General features: G+C 41.2%; 1 protein-coding gene across 2 annotated transcripts; it reads left to right on the top strand.

Moving 5' to 3' along the window:
• The first annotated feature begins 71 nt into the window (after positions 1-71).
• Positions 72-13,369, top strand: tfap2e (transcription factor AP-2 epsilon). Of its 2 annotated transcripts, none has more exons than XM_085446130.1 (7): positions 72-186; positions 3,070-3,513; positions 5,259-5,313; positions 8,565-8,796; positions 11,163-11,281; positions 11,805-11,943; positions 12,254-13,369. In XM_085446130.1, exons 1-7 carry the CDS (start codon positions 148-150, stop codon positions 12,513-12,515), a joined length of 1,290 nt encoding a protein of 429 aa, XP_085302256.1. In that variant the 5' UTR covers positions 72-147; the 3' UTR covers positions 12,516-13,369. The 2 variants fall into 2 exon arrangements, with proteins under 2 accessions (XP_085302256.1, XP_085302258.1); XM_085446132.1 differs by lacking the exon at positions 72-186 and adding an exon at positions 719-978.
• Positions 13,370-19,015: the final 5,646 nt, after the last annotated feature.

Consider the following 19,015-nt stretch of genomic DNA (forward strand, 5'->3'; position numbering starts at 1 on the left):
GCTCTATTCTCTGACTCATCCATACAAACTACTGCATCGTCTCTCAAAGTAACTCACTCCCCTCTGCACCTTCAGCCTGTCTCCTCTCTTCTCTCCATCCATCTCTAACCCCTCAGCTGCAGCTTGACGTACAGCCCGAGCGCCATCATGCTCTGGAAATCCCGAACTAAAACTGACAACGCGCAGGTAAAGTTTTATTTTCATTGGTGGGCTCTGTGAGTCCGTTATGTTTTATATAGAAGCGCGTAAAAAGGTGCACACGTCTTTTTAAAATGTATTTATTTTTTTATGTCAGAAGATAATTTAAGTCGGTTCAAACCGTGAAATACTCAAGGTGTATTAAAAAAGTTGAAACAACTGAAATAATTTAGATTTTTAAACCATCCCTCTAAAATTTCGTGCGTAAAAAGACAAACTTTTTAACGTAGACGTTAAAAGAATCACGGGAGATGATTTCCTTGTTGAAAATGTGAATTTTTGAGGGATATTTACTACTAATAAAACCCATCTGGGGTCTTACTTCGTGCGCAAAGCCTGCATGATGCTATTTTAAAAGGCAACAATAAAGCTAACGGTACAATCAGCGTGGGGCAAAACAAGCAAGCGAAGGAATATATCTCTTTAAGAGAAGTGGCTCCTCTCGACCCCTCCCCTTATTCTGCCGGGTGCGCGCAAAACCTATAAGTAGTGCGCTCATGGAGAGGCTGCAGGACTCTGTGTTGTGTTGTACGCGCGTGTTCGTATCTGGCAGCTGCTTTTCATCTGCGCGTAAAGAGCTCCGGCAGACAGAGAGATAAGGAAAAGTAAATATCAGCACCTCTGAATTGAATGGACCTTTAATAAAGGCCTGGATTACATCTGGGAACATTTTTTGTGACACCTTATGAGCCGTGGGAAGCCTTCGACTCCCGTTGAATTTTAAATTTTGGGGATCTGTCCAGACTGGTCCAGATGTTAATCCACACCTATTCAGCTATGGTAAGTTAGACAGAGTCGTTCTGGGTTGTTTTTTTTTTTGTTTGTTTTTTTAGTATTTTCAGGGCTGCTGGTGTCTGTTAGTCGTTACTGTAACACAAATTTACAAGGATTTTGTTTTTTGCATTAGAAATGTCAGTAAACCTTATAGAACGGGCGTAAAACAATTGCAGCTGGCGGTAAAACAAATTAACAAAATTGGAGTATATTAAGATACAGAAAAAGACTTAAACAGTGCGTTGAATTCTTTACAGCAGCTGTCAGCTTACAGAGTAATAGTAATTCATGTTTATTGTTTTCTAAATCATATAAGATTTGTGGTTCAACCGTTGCTGTTAATTCGGTTTCCTGTAGAAGTGGTTCCAAAGAATCACAGATACTTCAAAAAATTTGACTTTACTGACACTGCGCCGCGCATCTGTCCCAGAGATGCTCTTTGTCTGTCTGCACACGGTCACAGCAGCTGAGACAGTGACCATGAGGAGTCCACACGGTGGAAAGATGCTCATCTTTTTCTGTGTTTTGCAGTTTTTTTATATAGAGAGAATTTGGGGAATAAAATTTGAAATGCACAAGTACGCACAATCAGTATGAGTAATTGTAGTACTGAATATCGACCTTGATCACAAATATGAAAGCCCATAATAATATTAATTTAAAGTTATTAGGTTGCATTTCTTTGAGAGATGATTTGAGTGGGTTTTAATGGCCTGGCAGCAGTCAGTCTCTCTGACATGTTTTATAGTTATGTACCAAAGCGGATCCCGGCTTACATTCTGTGCAGCCGGCCTCCGGGTTCTCCCAAGGATCTTAATAAAAACGCATGGGGAACCATCCCTGAGCCACTGTGGTCCCAGTCTCAGGAACAGTCTGCCTCAGGGAATGGTGGACTGCACCTCAGTGGAGATTTAAAAAAAAAGAAAAAGAAAGAAGAAGAAGAAACCCGAAGACATAATTATTTTCACTTTTACTTAAGGTGTCTTCTCATTTGTGGCCCATCAGTTACCTTATAATCTTACCTTTCTTCTCTTTCTTTATTTTTTCTTTATTATTTATGACTCTCGTTTGTTGACATTTTCGATATTTACAGTGTATTTTTTAATTAAAAAAAAACATTTTGCTGTTTGTTGTTATAAAACTTTTGCAAATATCTGTTTGTCTGTTAATTGTTTTGCCCATTCTTTCCTTGTTGCCCGAAATGCACTTTTTCATTCATCTGTGGGTGAAAGGCGGTGCACGAATAAAGCTGCGCCGGGCTGACCGATATCTGCTTTTAAGGCGGCATTTTTGGCAGGGAGATAATGGACATTGTTTCCACCACAACAGCATCGATCAGGTTGACCCAGCTTTGAGAAAAAAAATCAAATTTCACCGGGATGCGTGTGTGTGTGAGCCCAAATGTAGGCTAGGGGACTACATGTTTGCGCGCACACACACACACACACACACACACACACACACACACACACACACACACACACACACACACACACACACACACACAATACTGGCATCTCTTTTAATAAGAGAGGTCAAACTTGTGAAGTCACATTGAATTATCGTTTGGTTTCGCGCGCCTTGCCAGCCTGAATGAACCCCTCTTTTGCTTTAATTTTCACTCGTGGGGTCAGTTTGTGTTTGTTGACGCAGTCCCTGATTATTTACAGATGGAGCCTCCTCCCGGAGCGACGTGCTGCTGTTGTTATTGTTGCTGTGCGTTACCTGTCCTTTGTGCAGTTCCTTGGTGGCAGTGACCTTTCTGACACTTTTCAACAGCGATGCCAAGGGCGTCTTCTGCCACGGCGCATCACTTCAAGCGCAGCTGCTATTTCCATCCCTCCCTAATGAAATGGAAATATTTATTTATGGATTCACGACTTTTATTTTGGACACATTAAAACTTTTTTTCATATTTTAATTTTGCGTTTTTGTGACTTATTTGTTTCTTTTATTTTTCCTTTTTAAAATCTCGATTCCTTTATGGAAATAACGCTTTGGTTTAAAATATTTTTTCTCTGAGCTCAATGTTTTTAACCCTGAAACTCTGAGCACGTTGAGCTCCTGATATGAAACAAACTTTCTGATTCTCTGCAGGACCGCGCAGACGGACTAAGCGGCTCTTCGCCGAGCGGGCGCCTTTCCCAGCTGTCCTCCCTGAACCAGGCCGCCTACTCCTCGGCTCCCCCGCTCTGCCACACTCCGGCCTCAGACTTCCAGCCTCCCTACTTTCCACCCCCCTATCCACAGTCTTCACTGCCATACTCTCAGAGCCAGGACTCTGCTTATTCCCACCTGTCAGACCCCTACCCCTCCATCAACTCCATCCATCAGCACCAGCAAGCAGCGTGGCACTCGCAGAGGTCGCGCTCCGAGGAAGGGGGGCTACTATCACAGTCTCACCGGGCTTTGAGCCTGGACCCCCGTCGGGAGTATCCAGCTGTCCCGCGGCTGCTGCACGGTCTCGGGGAAGGGGCTGCAGCTCTCGGAGACGGTCCTCTCGGGATGCACCTGGGACATCACGGCCTGGATGATCTTCAGGTGACTTTTTTGTTTTTCCGCTTGTGTTGCGTTGGCACTGCTGCTCGAGAAGTCCGTGCGTAAAAGTCAATCGGCACACGATAAAGACGCACGCATTTTTTCTTAAAACGCTCGTATTTGTTGTGCTTCAATAATTATCCTTTACGACAATGAAATATTTTAAAATTAGCTTATGTAAATAAATACTACTAAATTCTACTAAATACTAGAAAACGCGCAGTGCGGCGAAAAGGCCTCAGGGCAATTTATCTTTAATTCCAAATAAGAGTTTATAAAGATGCAGGCCACACTAAAACATCTACATAAAAAGCGAAACGTGTAATTTACAACTCTGGTAATTAATTTAAAATTATTTTTTATGTTATTTCTTTGTTTTTTTATTTTTTAAAACACCTTCAGAGCTGCAGTTTTATATTTTTCCCTAAAAATTGATACTTTAATTTTAGCGTCTGACACAGAAACAGCAAAGGAAACAGCAGCACGCTGATTTCTCAAGACAAGAGAAAAATATTCTTTAAATTTCTAAATCTCTACATCTTACAGTTGTCTGTTTTCCTGCTTTATCCGTTTGTGCTGGACATGATCAATAACGACATGTCTTAGATGGTTTTTATATCAGTTAATGTTTCAGTTTTATTACTTGAAATCTTTTTGTATATACGTTTTTTTTCTAAGCTTTTTTTAATGGATTATCCACAATAAAAACGATACCCTAAAATATGAATATAAAAAACTGCATTCGTTAAATGAATGATAGCAATTTGGCCTCACTCCATTTTATTATCCACTCCAGCATTATCCTCCGTCTCGCGCAGACACAAAGTGATTCTGCAGCCTTTTTGCCTTCTGCAGGTTTTTAGGGGGAGAAGAATAGTCTCTATGGTTTATTGAGCAGTCAGCTTCCCTGCAGCAGGTGCAGCTGCAGACGCTGTTTGTTGCCTCCTCGCAGAAGAAAAAAAAACACACACACAGACACACACACACACACCGAGACCAATTGATCTGCACGGTCATTAATAGAAAAGAAACGTCTGAGAGGAGCGCCGGGCGAGGAGTCAACCCGGGCATGTTGCTGTTAAACGCTCCCACTTGACAGGGACTTTTATTTGATTAATGGATTATATCCTCCGCGTTTGAACCCTCTCATAGTGTCAGCACAAAGGAGGCAACATGAGACTCGGGCCCTGCAACATGATTTTACTTTCAATCAGAGAAAACTCCAAATGTTTCTAATTTAGTCTTTGAATCGCTGAGCCACACTTCACTTATCAGTAAATCGCATTTTCTTAAGATTTAAAAAGATATATTTATTTATTTTTACCTAACACATATTATGCAGATGTATTAATGATTTTTATGTTGCTTTATGTTGCTTTTTCTGTCCAAAAAATAGCCTTTGTTCCAAACGTTTTATTGCTTTAGGCTTAAAAGAATTGAAATGAAGTGACATGTCTTCTTTTTGATTAAACAGAAATGTAAACTGCTTTGTGCGTCACAACTTCAACTCATTTACTTTCTCTGTTGCACAAAACAACTTGCACTAAATCAAATTTGCTTTTATTATTTACTTCGATATTGATGGTGCTCATATGTGCTGTGAGGGGAAAGTAAATGTTGGACCTTCCATCTTGCTTTGGCCTGAGAGAGACAAGCTGTATATCTCTGTGTGTGTCTCTGTGTGTGAGTGTGTGGTGGCTCTGAGGCCGGTGGATAAATGATAGTGACTGTCTGTCTGTCTGACACAGGGAATGGAGGAAGGATCAGCCTTGGGCATCCTCGACCACTCTGTCATTAAAAAAGGTAAGAGGTAGAAGAGCTGCGTGTGCGTCTGTGTGTGCACGTGTGCGTGTGTGTGTGTGTCAGAGAGCAAGAGAGAAAAGATCAATTGTGTATGTGTGCATTTGTGTCTAAGTGTGCACCTATATAATTGTGCCATACACGCTGAAGGGGATTTTGTGTTTAGGGGCACTCCAACACCAGCCTCTCTCACTCTCTTGTACTCTCTCTCTCTCTTACACACACACGCACACATGAACACACACTCTCTCACACACTATAAATAATTCTGTTTTGCTATTTCATTTGAAGTCAAGAAGTCCTCTAATACTCAGCTGCAGACTTCACCCCAAAGGCACACATTCTTAATGAACTGTTCATGGTCATATGAGAGTGTGTACGTGTGTGTCTGTGAGTGTGTGTGTGTTAGGCTTAGAGTGAGGAGCAGAGAGAAGTGGGGCAAGGAAGAAAAGGGAGGGGAACATGATAAAAGAGGAGTTGTGGAGAAATTTGCAGAGTACGATCACACTAATATTACCGACTCCGAGTGGCAGAAGACACAGGGGCGCGATTAGAAAATTCATGTTGGATTTGTAGCTGGTGTCGAGCGCGATGCTTTGAAAACAGATAGACGCCCTGCTCAGGTGCATTTTTAAAAAAAGGGAGGTTTTGCACAAAAACAGGCTAAAGATGGCACCCACTGTGTTATGAAATGACTGACAGAATAAGAGAAATAACACTAAGCAACATTGGTTCTTTGTTGTATTTCTTTAGAACGAGAAAAACTTCAAATTTAAACATGCATGCACAATAAAAAAACAAAACAAAAACATTCTGTGCTTCTTTTACTGCACAAAACCTTAAAAATCCTAACTGGTCTGGCCGTCCACACCTTAAAGTTTCCCCCGAAACTGCTGCTTGATTTGGTGTAATTCTCCAAATCAAGCCCTGGGAGCGGCTTTACACATTTCTGGTTTCATTCAGACTGCCTGAAGCTCTCTGCTGCAGTCATCTGATGAAGTGACAGTGATTCCACTTGTTTGCCAAACGCTTAGAATTGATCAATTACCGCAGCGAGACTCTCCACGGCGAGCACTCGCAGCAGATAGCAGAGCAAACCTAGAGCCCTCATGAATAAGAAAATCCATGGGGGAGAAAAAAATGAGATAGAGTATAAGGGGGGAAGAAGACAAGCAAGGAGGGAGAAGGGGGGGGGGGTACGACAAGTGGGAGGCACACGAAAGAGTCAAGCAAGAGAGTGAAAGATGATAAGAGAAAGAGAGGGAGGGGCAGGGAGATGACAAAGGAGGGGAGCTTTGGAGAAAAACTCTGCTGCTCTGCGGCCTCGTCGCCTGGCTAATCGGCTCGTTGTGAATGAGGCGATTTTAGAGATTGTGTGCAGTTTGGGGGAATCTGCGCTGCACAGCAGGGAGTTGCAAAGAGGCCACCCGCCGTTGAGCACCCTCTCAGTGCAACGAGGGAGCTGGCACGCCAGCGTTAGTACAGTTTTACAGACAATGTTTCTTTCAAAAGACTGAAAGGAGAAGATAGATTGCAGAGCCATGAGGCATGGAACGACCACAGGAAGTGAGGCTGAGGGAATTATTATTACATGAGTTAAATAAGTCCTCAACTTCAACCTTCAACTAAAAGATCTGATTCTTTCACATGAAAGAGACATACGTGCAGATTGATTCAAGGTTTCTTTAACCAGAGATTCTTTTGGATTTCTAAGATCTTTGATTGCTTCATTTTATTCCTTAACCTTCAAAATTTTGAGTCCTGATCATTGAGGACAGCTAAGCCTAACACTGTGTGTTATCGCAGTATGCCTTCTTCTTCTCCTCCTTCGGATGTTCCCTTCAGGGATTGCCTGCTTGACTGATTTGCATCCATCTCATCCTCTGTCACACCAACCCTCTGCATGTCCTTGGTATCTGAATATGAGATTTTTGAATAATTATTAATAATTATAAGACTCAAAATGATGAGCATCAAAATCTATTTATGCTCCCCTCCACAAAAATATTGGCTTAGGATTTAAAGTTTCTCGTCATCATCATCGTCATCGGTGATACTCAGACTAGAGATTTAACTGTGTGTATCTCACCTTAAAGGACTGGATCTCCTAAATTAAAATAAATAAAATAAAACAACATATTTCCATGTTCTTTGGTCACTTAAAGCGCTCATCACAAACCACATAATCCCCATTTTGAGACTATCCAGGGACCTTTATAGCCTCTCAGCCCTCATTTCGCTCTCTCTGTCTTCATTTCCTGTCCTCTCTCTACCGTTAACTCTATATAAACATGTCTATCTCTCTCACATCGCTTCACTAAATCCCAACAGTTTGAGTTTATTGTTGATTTTGCACGCACAACATTGCAGTGAAGGAGGATGGAAATATGTCTGTGCTGCTTATATTCAAATTTAAAAGCAAAATAATTCACCAAAGACAGTCTCTTCATAACTCTGGATGACATATAGTTAGCAGTTTTTATTACTGTGCACATAAATCGTTTCTAAAGGAGCATGCTGATGTTTTAAAAGTCATTTGGCCACAGTGTGTGAATACGGAGAAAACTGAATCTGTGGCAGGAGGCGAAAATTATAGACATATAAATCTGAAAACACTAAAGATTAAAGCACAATGAGAACACATTAAACAGACGAGGAGCAGATCTAAGGACTCTTTGTATCCTTCCAAGGAAATGCAGTCTTAAAGCAAATCGTCTGACTTCCTTCACTCTTCTCAATTCAGAGGATTTCTGCTCAAATAGAAAGTAATTTCATCATCGCCCAACATAAACATTGGAGAAAACAAAATCTGCCCCTGCCCCTGCTGCTCAGGTAGCAACAGGTACACTGAGTGTTACACCCGAGTAGCCTTCGATTGCTGACTCTGGCCAGTCACCTGAAGGTTTCTCTGTGTAACTTCTTAGCTCGATTTAAAATAGTTAAGTGCAAATTGAGCTCTTCGAGGTGCGAAGCGAAGCTATTTAAGAATGCGCAGTTAAAATGCAACCACCTGCAGCTTAAGGAACAGAATCAACAAGCAGCGCTCCAGAATTAGAGCTGTCGACGCAGGGGAGAACATTGCACTGAATAGATTAATCAGGAGGGGAGGAGCACGCTGTCACACAGTCATTCACACAACACAATCGTCGCCACACATGACATATGTTAAGATTGATGATCTGTATCCTTTTATCCCTCCTCATCCAGTCTTTGTTGCTTTAATAATCACCTTTCATCCCCCTTTTGCCCCACAGTTCCCATCCCGTCCAAGCTGAACGGCTCGTCCCTGTCCGCCTTGTCCATCGGTAAGGAGGGTCTCGGAGTGGGGTGCGTCTCCAACCCGGCAGAGGTCTTCTGTTCAGTCCCGGGTCGCCTGTCGCTGCTCAGCTCCACCTCCAAGTACAAGGTGACAGTTGGGGAGGTGCAGAGACGCCTCTCCCCACCTGAGTGCCTCAACGCTTCTCTGCTGGGAGGAGTCCTCCGCAGGTGAGAAGCAGACGGGGAACGAGAGGGTGCGACTTAGATGTAAAGATGTTTTTATTTAGTTGGGCTTTAAAGATTAAAGCACAAGAAACATACAAACCTTTTCTTTTTTTAATGAATGGAAAAATGCTAACTTTACCTCATTAGGACCCAAAAATGCGGTAAAACGGAGCAGTCCCCAGCAGGAGCATCTGTTACTGGTTGAACTGGTTGAATTTGATCTTCTGTAACAGGGATGTCACACTAATTTTACATCATGGGCTACATGAAACCTAGTTTGATCTTAAGTAAGGCGTCAGGCCAGTGAAACTCTTCTTTCTGTCAGTGTAAAGAAGTTCAACTACACATTTAATCCCAGAGATAAGAAGAAGCTCCGACAGCCCGACTCTTTGGACTTAATTTGTAAGAAATTAATATGTAAAATTACAGAAAAGATTTTGGTAGCTTTCATGTCCAAGACTGTTAGGTAATTATAAAACAGAAAGTTTTTGTTAATTCACAGAAAATGTAAAAAAATAAAAATAAAAAATCTGTATATAATAATAAATTTCTGCATTTGACGGTGAAAAAACAAGAACTATTCTGTCATTTAAATGTTTATAATTAATAAATTTCTTTGGTATAGTATGAGTGTCCATGGAGGAGATCTTCATCTGTAGGAAAAAGCTCTAAAACATGATACAAAATACAGTTTAAAGTCCAAAATATTTGCTCTTCTCTAAATTTTCATGGGCCGCCCTTTGTGCCGGATTGAAGTCTTTGCTGGACCCATTCTCGCCCCTGGGCCTTATGTTTGGTACCCCTGCTATATAATACGCTTTACCTTCTAGGTGCTGCTTTATGACACAACAAAAAGCAGGAAAATGCACATGTGACTTGTTTATCTTCTTCAGAGAGGTATAAAAAACCAAACAATAACCAGGATTTATGGGAAATGTAGTCTAGAAACACAACAGCACAAGAAAACTACACAGGAACTACATTTTCCGTATTTTTGACCTTTGAGCGTGGGATCAAGTTACCACTCCAGTCAGGCTCTTTTATCATCAAATAGAGGAGAAATAATAAACGAGGACCAACAATGACCATGATATTTAAAAATGAAATATTTATATAATGGCAATAATAAACAGAGTCTAATAATGTTTAATATTATGATATTATGAATTATGAATCACACAGCTGTCATTTCAGTTCTCTCTTCTGCACATCATTAATATCTCTATTGTGAATTCTTTTTGGCCACATTAATCATGTCGCGTTAGTTATTGTAACGGTCTCACTCTTTACAATACACGCCATACATTAGGACGTTTCTGCTTTCAGCTTTTCAGAATAAGATTGATTTTAGTCTAACTACAGGACCAGCGCCGAGGACCCAAAATGGGTCATGAGACTAAATCACAAGAGAAGCAATGCGGTTTAATGAACTACGGCCTCGGGGCGAGAGAACAACTTCGTGATTTGAGTTGCAGGCTGAAATACTTTGAGAGGACATAATTAAAAGATCTAAAGGGCCGTAAAAACCCAGTGCCTCCCCTGCAGAGAGATACAGATACCCCAGTGATAACAATACATCGCTGCCTATCACTTTGAGGTACCGCTGCTTAATCCACTTTATGCTTTTGCAGATTAAGAAATGAACCCTATTCCAATTATTTGGTACCTGGTTACTTTGGAAATTGGTGCAGTGTTGCAGATTTTGAAGATATTTGTTTTATTCTGTATGTTTGTTATGATTTGGTTCATTTTTATGAATAAATGAATTTATGAGAAATGAATATTTTAACGTGTAAAACATTACAGTTTGTAAAGTGGCTTAAACTCGCATATGATGCATAAATCAGTCCCTATTTCATATTAATATGAAATGTAGAAATATTTAAGGGATTTTTTGATAACACTGCCTTATTATGCTTCTTCTAAAGTAGTATTTTTAATGCAGAATATCTTTTTACACTGTAGAATTACTTATTTCATATATTACTGCCCATCATCTACCTTAAATTTAAAGGTTATTGCAAAGAAAATCGTATGTGTCTCCAAACATAAAGTCTATATGAATTATGTGTTGAGGTCTGAAGAGCTTTAGTAAATCAACAATGAGCAGGATTCATTGGCTTTAAATTTTACTTGAATATAAAGAGGCAAAGCAGAAAAACATTGAGAAGAATACTGGATAGCATCAGAGCTGACAGGGAACATAGGGAGAGTTTAGCTTCGTGCACACACACACGTACAGAGGGACACAAAGAAGCACACCACAACAAAAGTCATAAAGACAAACACACTCGCACGCACGCACACACACAAATACACAAGAAGCATCTCCTAAAACTGCTCCCTCTGTTTCCCTGTCCCCCCCTCAGGGCGAAGTCAAAGAATGGTGGCCGCTGTCTGAGAGAGCGTCTGGAGAAGATTGGCCTCAACCTGCCCGCCGGGCGACGCAAGGCAGCCAACGTCACTCTGCTAACATCTCTAGTGGAGGGTAGGAAAAACACACATGCAAACACACACACACATATATACACAGAGGCACGTACACATATACAGTGACCTGCATACATCCTGACAGATAGAGACACATATTCACACAGCAAAATCCCTGCGTGAGCACACATGAATAAACAGCCACAGCATGGATGGCTGCATGCGTGCGCACAAGTGCACGCACATACACACACACACACACACACACACACACACACACACACACACACACACACACACACACACACACAGACATGGAGGGTGTCCTTTAAAAAACTGCAGCTGTAGCCAGAGAGCAGTGAACTGTTTGAGTGGTGAAAGTGAGCGAAGTGGTTAGTGAGTTTATCTTGACCTGACCCGAACAGTCAGTTGTGTATATTTAAAAGTCTTTATCTGAATAATTACTTGATTTAAACTAAACTGAAGCCCTGAACGTGAAAAAAAACAACAACCCATAAATCCATGTGCAAATTTCAGCTCGAGCTTCTTTTTAATCCAAACTCCCTCTTCTCCTCGTTCAGGTGAGGCCGTCCATCTGGCGCGCGATTTCGGTTACGTGTGTGAAACAGAGTTCCCAGCCAGAGCCACGGCCGAGTATCTGTGCAGGCAGAGCGAGCCGGACCAGCTCCCAACGCGACGCAGCATGCTGCTCGCCACCAAGTGAGTGGCTGGTCTCTTCTTCTGCTCATTTCACTCTTGAATTAATCCTGCATGAAATAGCTTTTAAAGCATGAGGCTGGTGATATTCAGCGTTTCTTCTTGCTTTCAACTAACAAAAACCAGCGCCATTCTGTTTCTCAGAAGTGGTCAGACATGAAGATTTAAAAAGTTAGTTTGTGTGTTGTTTGTGGACTGCAAGAAGAATGATGAGATCATTATAGTTGCCATTTAAAGAGAACTCCTGTTAGGTATGAAGGTCTAACAGATCACGGTCGAATGCTTCTAAAAGGCTGATCTTGTTTCTTCTCAGGGAAATCTGTAAAGAGTTTGTGGACCTCATGTCCCAGGACCGCTCCCCGCTAGGTGCCAGTCGACCCACCCCCTGCCTGGAGCCGGGCGTCCAGGGAAGCCTCACCCACTTCAGCCTGCTCACCCATGGCTTCGGTACACCCGCCATCTGCGCGGCGCTCTCCGCCTTCCAGAGCTACCTGATGGAGGCGATCAAATTGCTGGACAAAGGAGAGGGTGGAGGGAAGAGCCACCACGACAAGGAGATGAAGCACCGCAAATAGAGGGAGGGGAACACATGTATGGATGAATGCATGGATGGATGGATGAGAGGCAGAAGGGAAGAGAAAAGAGGGAGAAAAGACTTGACTGACACCCTCTGCATCTTTACCTTTGCCCTCAGGATACAAACTGAGACTTTTACCTCCTCGAAACCTCTATAGCCCCTCCCCTCTCACTGAGGAGGCGGGGCTTATGATGATATCTGTACTGTAATGTGTGTCCACAGCCACCTCGCTCAAAATGACGCATGGACCTCTCTTCTCAGTAGCTGGTTGGTGTCACGATGGCGTCTTTTCAGGATGAGTTTTCACTTATGGCAGTATGCTTTTGGTTATTTCCCCCTGCCTTTTATTTACTTTGGTAAACATGCCACTATTATGTGTGTGTTAGAAGCCCCCGCTGTCATCACACACACACACACACACACACACACACACACACACACACACACACACACACACACACACAAAGAAAGTTTTAACTGAACTCATCTGGGAAGCGCCATAAGCCATATCCGAGACAAAAACCTGCTCTTTGCCCCTCTCTGGAACTTTGGAAGCCTTTTTGATCCATCCGATTGGACAAACCCAGCTTCCATTTGCAGTCCTTCATGGTGGGTGGTCATGGGAAATCGAGTTCGCTGGATTCTCTAGCAGCAAGGGTGAAGGAAGGCACGAGAGGCAGCTAAAGAAGATTTGTTTTCTTTTATTTTGAAGTACTGCGTGTTGGTAACTTAAGAAAATAACACAAATCATTTTGTACTTTCTGTGTATGTTTATTATTAATGTTATTACTGTTGTTATTATTATTGTATTACAGCATAAATGTAATATATTATTAAAGAATTAAGAACTGAGTGGTGGAGTTTCTCGTTTTTGATACAGTATAAAAAAAACAACAACAGCACCTTGAGGTGCAGCTGAATGGTACTGGCCACTGCTTTTATTTGCCTTGATTGTAAATCTCTGTGCCTTTTATTTTTATTGATCCCCATGGGCAAAGTTCCAACAGAAATGTCATAGCAAGGACTGCATCCAACACCTAAAGCTGCAGTAGGCAAAAATTTGCACGAGGCACAATAAATCCTAAATTTGAGGAAGAAACAAAGAAAAAAAACCAGCCTGTGCTCCTCTACCTCCCACCAGATGAGCACAGGGACAATGTATGTGCTTTATAAGAGGTAACGCATAAGAGCATACTGACTCCTGGCTTCACGCATGACTTAGACCCTGCTCTCAGAGGTGAAAGTCTTCAGAGTGTCAAACCAAATTGGCTAAAATCTTCAGTTACAGGCTGGTTTTTCTAAAGCTTGAAAGCAGAGCCCAGAGGAGATGCAGGAGTCTACTTCACTCTCAGAAAAAATGTCACAAAGCAATCACCCCGAGCCCAAAGTGACGCCGTTAGGACCAAAAGCCCAAACCCAAAAGAAAAGTTACATTTACATTATTAAACAGAAAATCAGTAGATGTTAGGATCAGTCTGTCACTGACAAATTTCAACAGCAGCCAGATACTGCTAAAAAAAAAAAAAAAAAGAAAATGAAAGGAAAACATTTTAATCAGAGTATCAAGTCAGTAAATATTCTGGGATATTGATGTGGTCAGCTAAGTAGACAAGGGGGTTGTTAATCAGTTTCAGCTGCTTCGGTGTTAATGAAATTAAAAACAGGTGCACTTGAGGGGCAACAATTAGACAACCCCCAAAACAGTGGCTAGGGGTCAGCGTACCTATAGCACGAGGCGATACTTGGACCCTACAGAGTGTGTGTTAGGTAATCTGGCTCCTCTGGGATGGCACATAAATAGAGGTCATTTCCACAAGTTTAGCTGTGTCTCACCACAGTCTCAAAAGAAGGACAGTTACCCAAGAGAGCTGGAGAGGGGAGGGAAATGTTATTAACCCATTAGCAGCACCGGAATCTGCTCCTTTGTCCAAAGAGGAAAATGATGAGCACTGCACCTGTTTTCCTCCCCTCACCTCAACCGGTCTCAAAAGATAGCTGCCCCTCTCTGTGCCTGGTTCTGCCAGGTTTTTCTTCCTGTTAAAAGGGCGTTTTTCCTTCCCACTCTTGCCAAGTGCTTGCTCAAAGGGGGTTGTTTAATTGTTGGGATTTTCTTTGTATTATTTTCGAGTTTATAATTTACAAGTGGCTTCCGGCAGCTGTTGTTGTGATTTGGCACAAAATAAACAAAATTGAATTGAATTGATTTGAATTGCCAGACCTAAAAAATGGCCTCCAGCAGCACTGTTGTGACTGTCTCTGACCATTATTATTATTATTATTATTATTATTAATAAAAGCCAGAGAGAGCTTTTGGTTAGTGAAGCCATGTTTTAAATCCTTGATCTGAATCCTCGAAGCTTTTGTTCTAAAACCACATTCTGGATCATTTTCCTTTCTGATTCTAAAAATGACAGTAATTTCCAAAATAAATGTCTTTTTTTTCCCAATTGTACATGTACATAATCTCCTAAATGAGAATATAAACTAATCGAAAAATTGTTTACTGAGATCACAGAGAGAGGAAGCCAAAGACCGTTCCAACAAAAAGACTTCCAAGCCTTTCAAGAGGATTCAGCCTCTGGTGGAGGTTCAATAAAATTCAGATTTAAGGCACTTATACCTTGGAATAACTTTCGGACCTGGAAGCTATGTCCATCTTTTATACTTTCTATGGCTCCCCAAAGGCCCCAAAAACCGTCAGTGACCCTCTTTTGCATGCAGGCCTCCATCAGAGGCCCCTGTGGAGACAGCAGTGTCACAGCTGCAGCCCTGAGCGCTGTACCTGGGAGTAGTACGACCTCCAGCGCCCAACTAGGCACACCTCAGCTTCCCCTCAACCCATCTGTCTGTTCCACGCGTCTCCCACAGACCACCGCTCATGCTCAGTCCTTCACTTTATTTAACCAGAATGAGACGCTAAGCACAATTACTGCTTTCCAGGGAACGCACACATACATGTCGCCTGCTCATACATTCTCAAACATCTCTACCTGCCGTATCTCCCCTTCTCTCCTCCCATCTCATTACCCTCTTGTGTGAGCGCCCTCACCCCTCCCACCCCATCCCTTCATCTCCATCTCTGTAACCTAACTCCCCCCCCCCACCACGCCTTTTCTCTCCCTCTATCTGACACTCAGCAGGGCCGCTCTCCATCTCTCTCTGTGCCTCCAGGCAAACATATGCTGCTCTTCCCGTCAGATTCCGGTGTGTTTGAGAGAGGAGGGATTGTTTAATGTTTATTAATCACCTGTCTGTGGCGGAGAGAGGAGATGGGATGATGGAGCCACACACACGCTGCCTCTCCCTCTCTCATACACATGGGTTTACAGTCGCTCTAACACACACCAGCTCAGCTGTGAGGTTGGCCTGGTTTTCTTATTTCCAGCTGCATGCAAGTGTGCTCGTTTACTGTAATGCTTCTGATACGCAGACAAAACCGATGAACTTCTTGTTTCAGCTTCTTGTTAGTGAATCACAAAGATTCCTTTCTTTTATTTCCACTTAAAGGTTCAGTACTGGACAAATTTTTAGCAATAAAAGGATTTAAATTAGATATAAAAAGGTAAAAATAAACATATCCAGGGTTTAAAGTGTGGACCGTGGTCCAGTGGTGGCCCTCTAAACCATTTAATGCTTACTGAACGCAAGCCTGAATACACTTGATTCATTCTCAGTTTATATTAAACTTTTACAGTTAGAAATCCATTTTTAATCTGTTTTTCTTTATATAAATTTGAGCTGTTTCACTTGATAAAGCCTTCTACTGTATTTTGTTGTCTCTAATTAGTTAAATGCATTTCATGATTTAGTTTTTCCTCATTGAGGTATTTATGTTGCCAAACTTTGCTGTTATTGAGCTATTCTTTAAGCTTTTATATTTAAGGCTGTGTTTGGGGGTTTGGCTACTGTAACAGAAATTCTTAAACTTTTGGTGTAAATGAAGGATATTTTATACTTTTGCAGCGGCACAGAATGATCCAAGGATGTATTTCTCTTTAGTATTTTTGCCAAAAAAATAGAAAAAAGTATTTAAAAACTCAGCTGATGTCCAGAAAAGTAACCACTTCCTCAATACCAGTGAAAAACTAAAAACCAGGACAGTGGAGATAATTAGCAACATAAACCACCGTCCTCTGAGCAGATAAACTGCTTTTTTTTAGCCTTTCTAAACACCATCTTTGAATATTTAGGGAGAGAAAAAACTGAGACTGAGCAGACCAACATCGATCTGAAACTGTTTTAGCTATTGTAGCAAAAGTTTACGAGGTTCATCTACTTCTTTTTTTTTTCTTTGTGCCCCTCTTTAAAAAAAACAAACCCAAACTTTATCTACTGTTCGGACCTTGATGTAGACTGAATTGGTTAAATTTAAGTCCTCTTATGGAAATTTATAGCTAAAAAACTTCATAACTATTTTATACAAATGCACGAAATTGACTTTGGATGAGAATACTTCTCTTTAAAATTTGAAATGACAATCTCAGGGTGTATATATCAAACTGAACCAATCAGCCGTATGCAATCTTCTCAAATTTCAAGTGAAAATGTAGTTTATAATTTATTTGTATGTGAGGTTGTGAAGTCAGTTGTTCTTTGTTGTTAACCCTTCTTCTGATTACAATATGAACACTTTATTTTGAAAGCCCATTGACTGGTTTGACTGGTCTCTCTGTTAACACCAGAGTAGCTGCCCTGGTATAACCTTGTTATATCATCTTGAATGGAATCAGATTCAGGGGAAGTTGTGTTTTTGTGCTAGCTTTGAAATACCTGCTCACGTGATCAATCAGGACACCTGTAAAATGTAACCTGACTGATAATTAATGTTTAATCTCTTCCTGACAGGTAAATCAAAATGTGGCAGCTCATATTTAACAAACCACACACAGGGCTCACTAGCAAACAATTTCAGCTTGTTCAAAGGTAAATATCATTTAACAGATGCGCGCGGCGATACATTTACCGACATACATAATTAAATCAGTGAATAATGTTTGAGTGAAATCTCAGCAGAGGATTGGAAATCAGCTTGTGCTGCAGCTCGGATTGTGTAGACACACCTGAGATTAACACACCATAACTGGCTGAGCACATTTAACATCTGCCAAGTTAAGCTGTTAAAATAAAAATATATACTGGAGATATGAACACAAGTGTGCAGATAAAGGAAAAGTTTGTGTTTGGCAGAAAGAGAAGATTATTTAAAAAGACTACTTTTAATGTATTTGTATCCAGAAGAAAGAATTACCACAAAATAAGCATTTTTTAAAGGTTAATACCATTACTTAAAAAAAGAAAAGAAAAACTCAATGAAATTTAGGACAGCGACAGACAAACAGTGCATGATTGTGAAGGTTTATTAAAGAAGTGAATGTTTTGGATTTTATTGAGTGTCAGAATAGTTTGCTGTAACCCTGCAGGTTGTTTCTTTCTTTCTTTTGTTTTCTGGTATGTGGACTGTAACGTGTGGAAATGAAGGAGCAGTTTGTTGTTTGTATGTCTGTGCTGGGCTCTTGTTCATTTCATTCTCTTAAACATGTGACGTCAAATTGATCATTGGTGGTCAACTGAACCCTATAATAATAGAATATGTCCTGTGTGTGTGTTTAATTCTTCTTAAAAGCTTGCAATTAGGGAAATAATAATAATAAAAACATAATTGTAACCATCCATTTTTGCTGTTGACCTTTTTCCCCTGCCCTGAAAGTCTTTTTGGGGGGTGAAAAACATGTGGGACAAACCGAGTGTTTGTGTGGGACACGTTAACAGTGGTGGGAGGAAGGCACATCTATTTGATCTAAATGCAACTTTTGCAACTCTTTTGCTAAGTGAATGCATTAAAACTAAAAGGAAGCTTAGCTGCTTTCTAGCCTGGCAACAGTAATAGATGCAGCACCCAGACTGCCAAATGCATTTATTTATTTTACACTTTTTCTGTTCATAATATGTCTAACAACAAAATAGATAACCCATCTATTTCTCAGAAAATACTGTTGCTTCATTTTCATCACGTCCAACAAAATCTGCAAAGCTTGTGACTTCTTGGCGCTTTAAAGGGCAGGGTGCTAGGTGATAATAATAAAAAGCTTTCCCTTCACATGTTCTGGGTAAAAGCCAGACTCTTGCATAATCAGTGAAAATGTACGACATTGTCTCGAGATGTGAAAAAGTCGAACGAGGAATAAAAAATGCCGTGTAGCACCACATAAAGCAGGACATGTGGTCACCCTGCACACAGCTTGTGTGATCGTACTACTTCTCGCTTGTGCTACACGTGTTTGTCTTTACCATAAATCTCACAATCAAAAGAAAGCTGCTTTTCTCTTTACATGTGCACGCGTGTTTTAATACACGTGTACGAGGAGCGTAAGCAAGTGTACATTACCCACATGCCCTCTCACTGAGTACAAGTGCAAAGTACACAGCCAGAAGGCTGTTCTCATTCAATGTGCAGATGAGCACACGAGAGAACGAGAAAGCACCACAGGGACAAAGAGC

This window comes from Copadichromis virginalis, linkage group LG22 (genome assembly GCF_057382275.1).
Source record: "Copadichromis virginalis isolate Kocher_CV1m ecotype Utaka linkage group LG22, C_Virginalis_male_GT1.1, whole genome shotgun sequence".
Taxonomy (NCBI): Eukaryota; Metazoa; Chordata; class Actinopteri; order Cichliformes; family Cichlidae; genus Copadichromis; species Copadichromis virginalis.

What these genes read in the sequence shown, in the direction of transcription:
- tfap2e (XM_085446130.1), top strand. Translation starts at nt 148, where the DNA reads ATGCTCTGGAAATCCCGAACTAAAACTGACAACGCGCAG. An exon ending in CTGGGAGGAGTCCTCCGCAG is followed by an intron (nt 8,797 to 11,162) that starts GTGAGAAGCAGA and finishes TCCCCCCCTCAG; the next exon opens with GGCGAAGTCAAAGAATGGTG. An exon ending in AGCATGCTGCTCGCCACCAA is followed by an intron (nt 11,944 to 12,253) that starts GTGAGTGGCTGG and finishes GTTTCTTCTCAG; the next exon opens with GGAAATCTGTAAAGAGTTTG.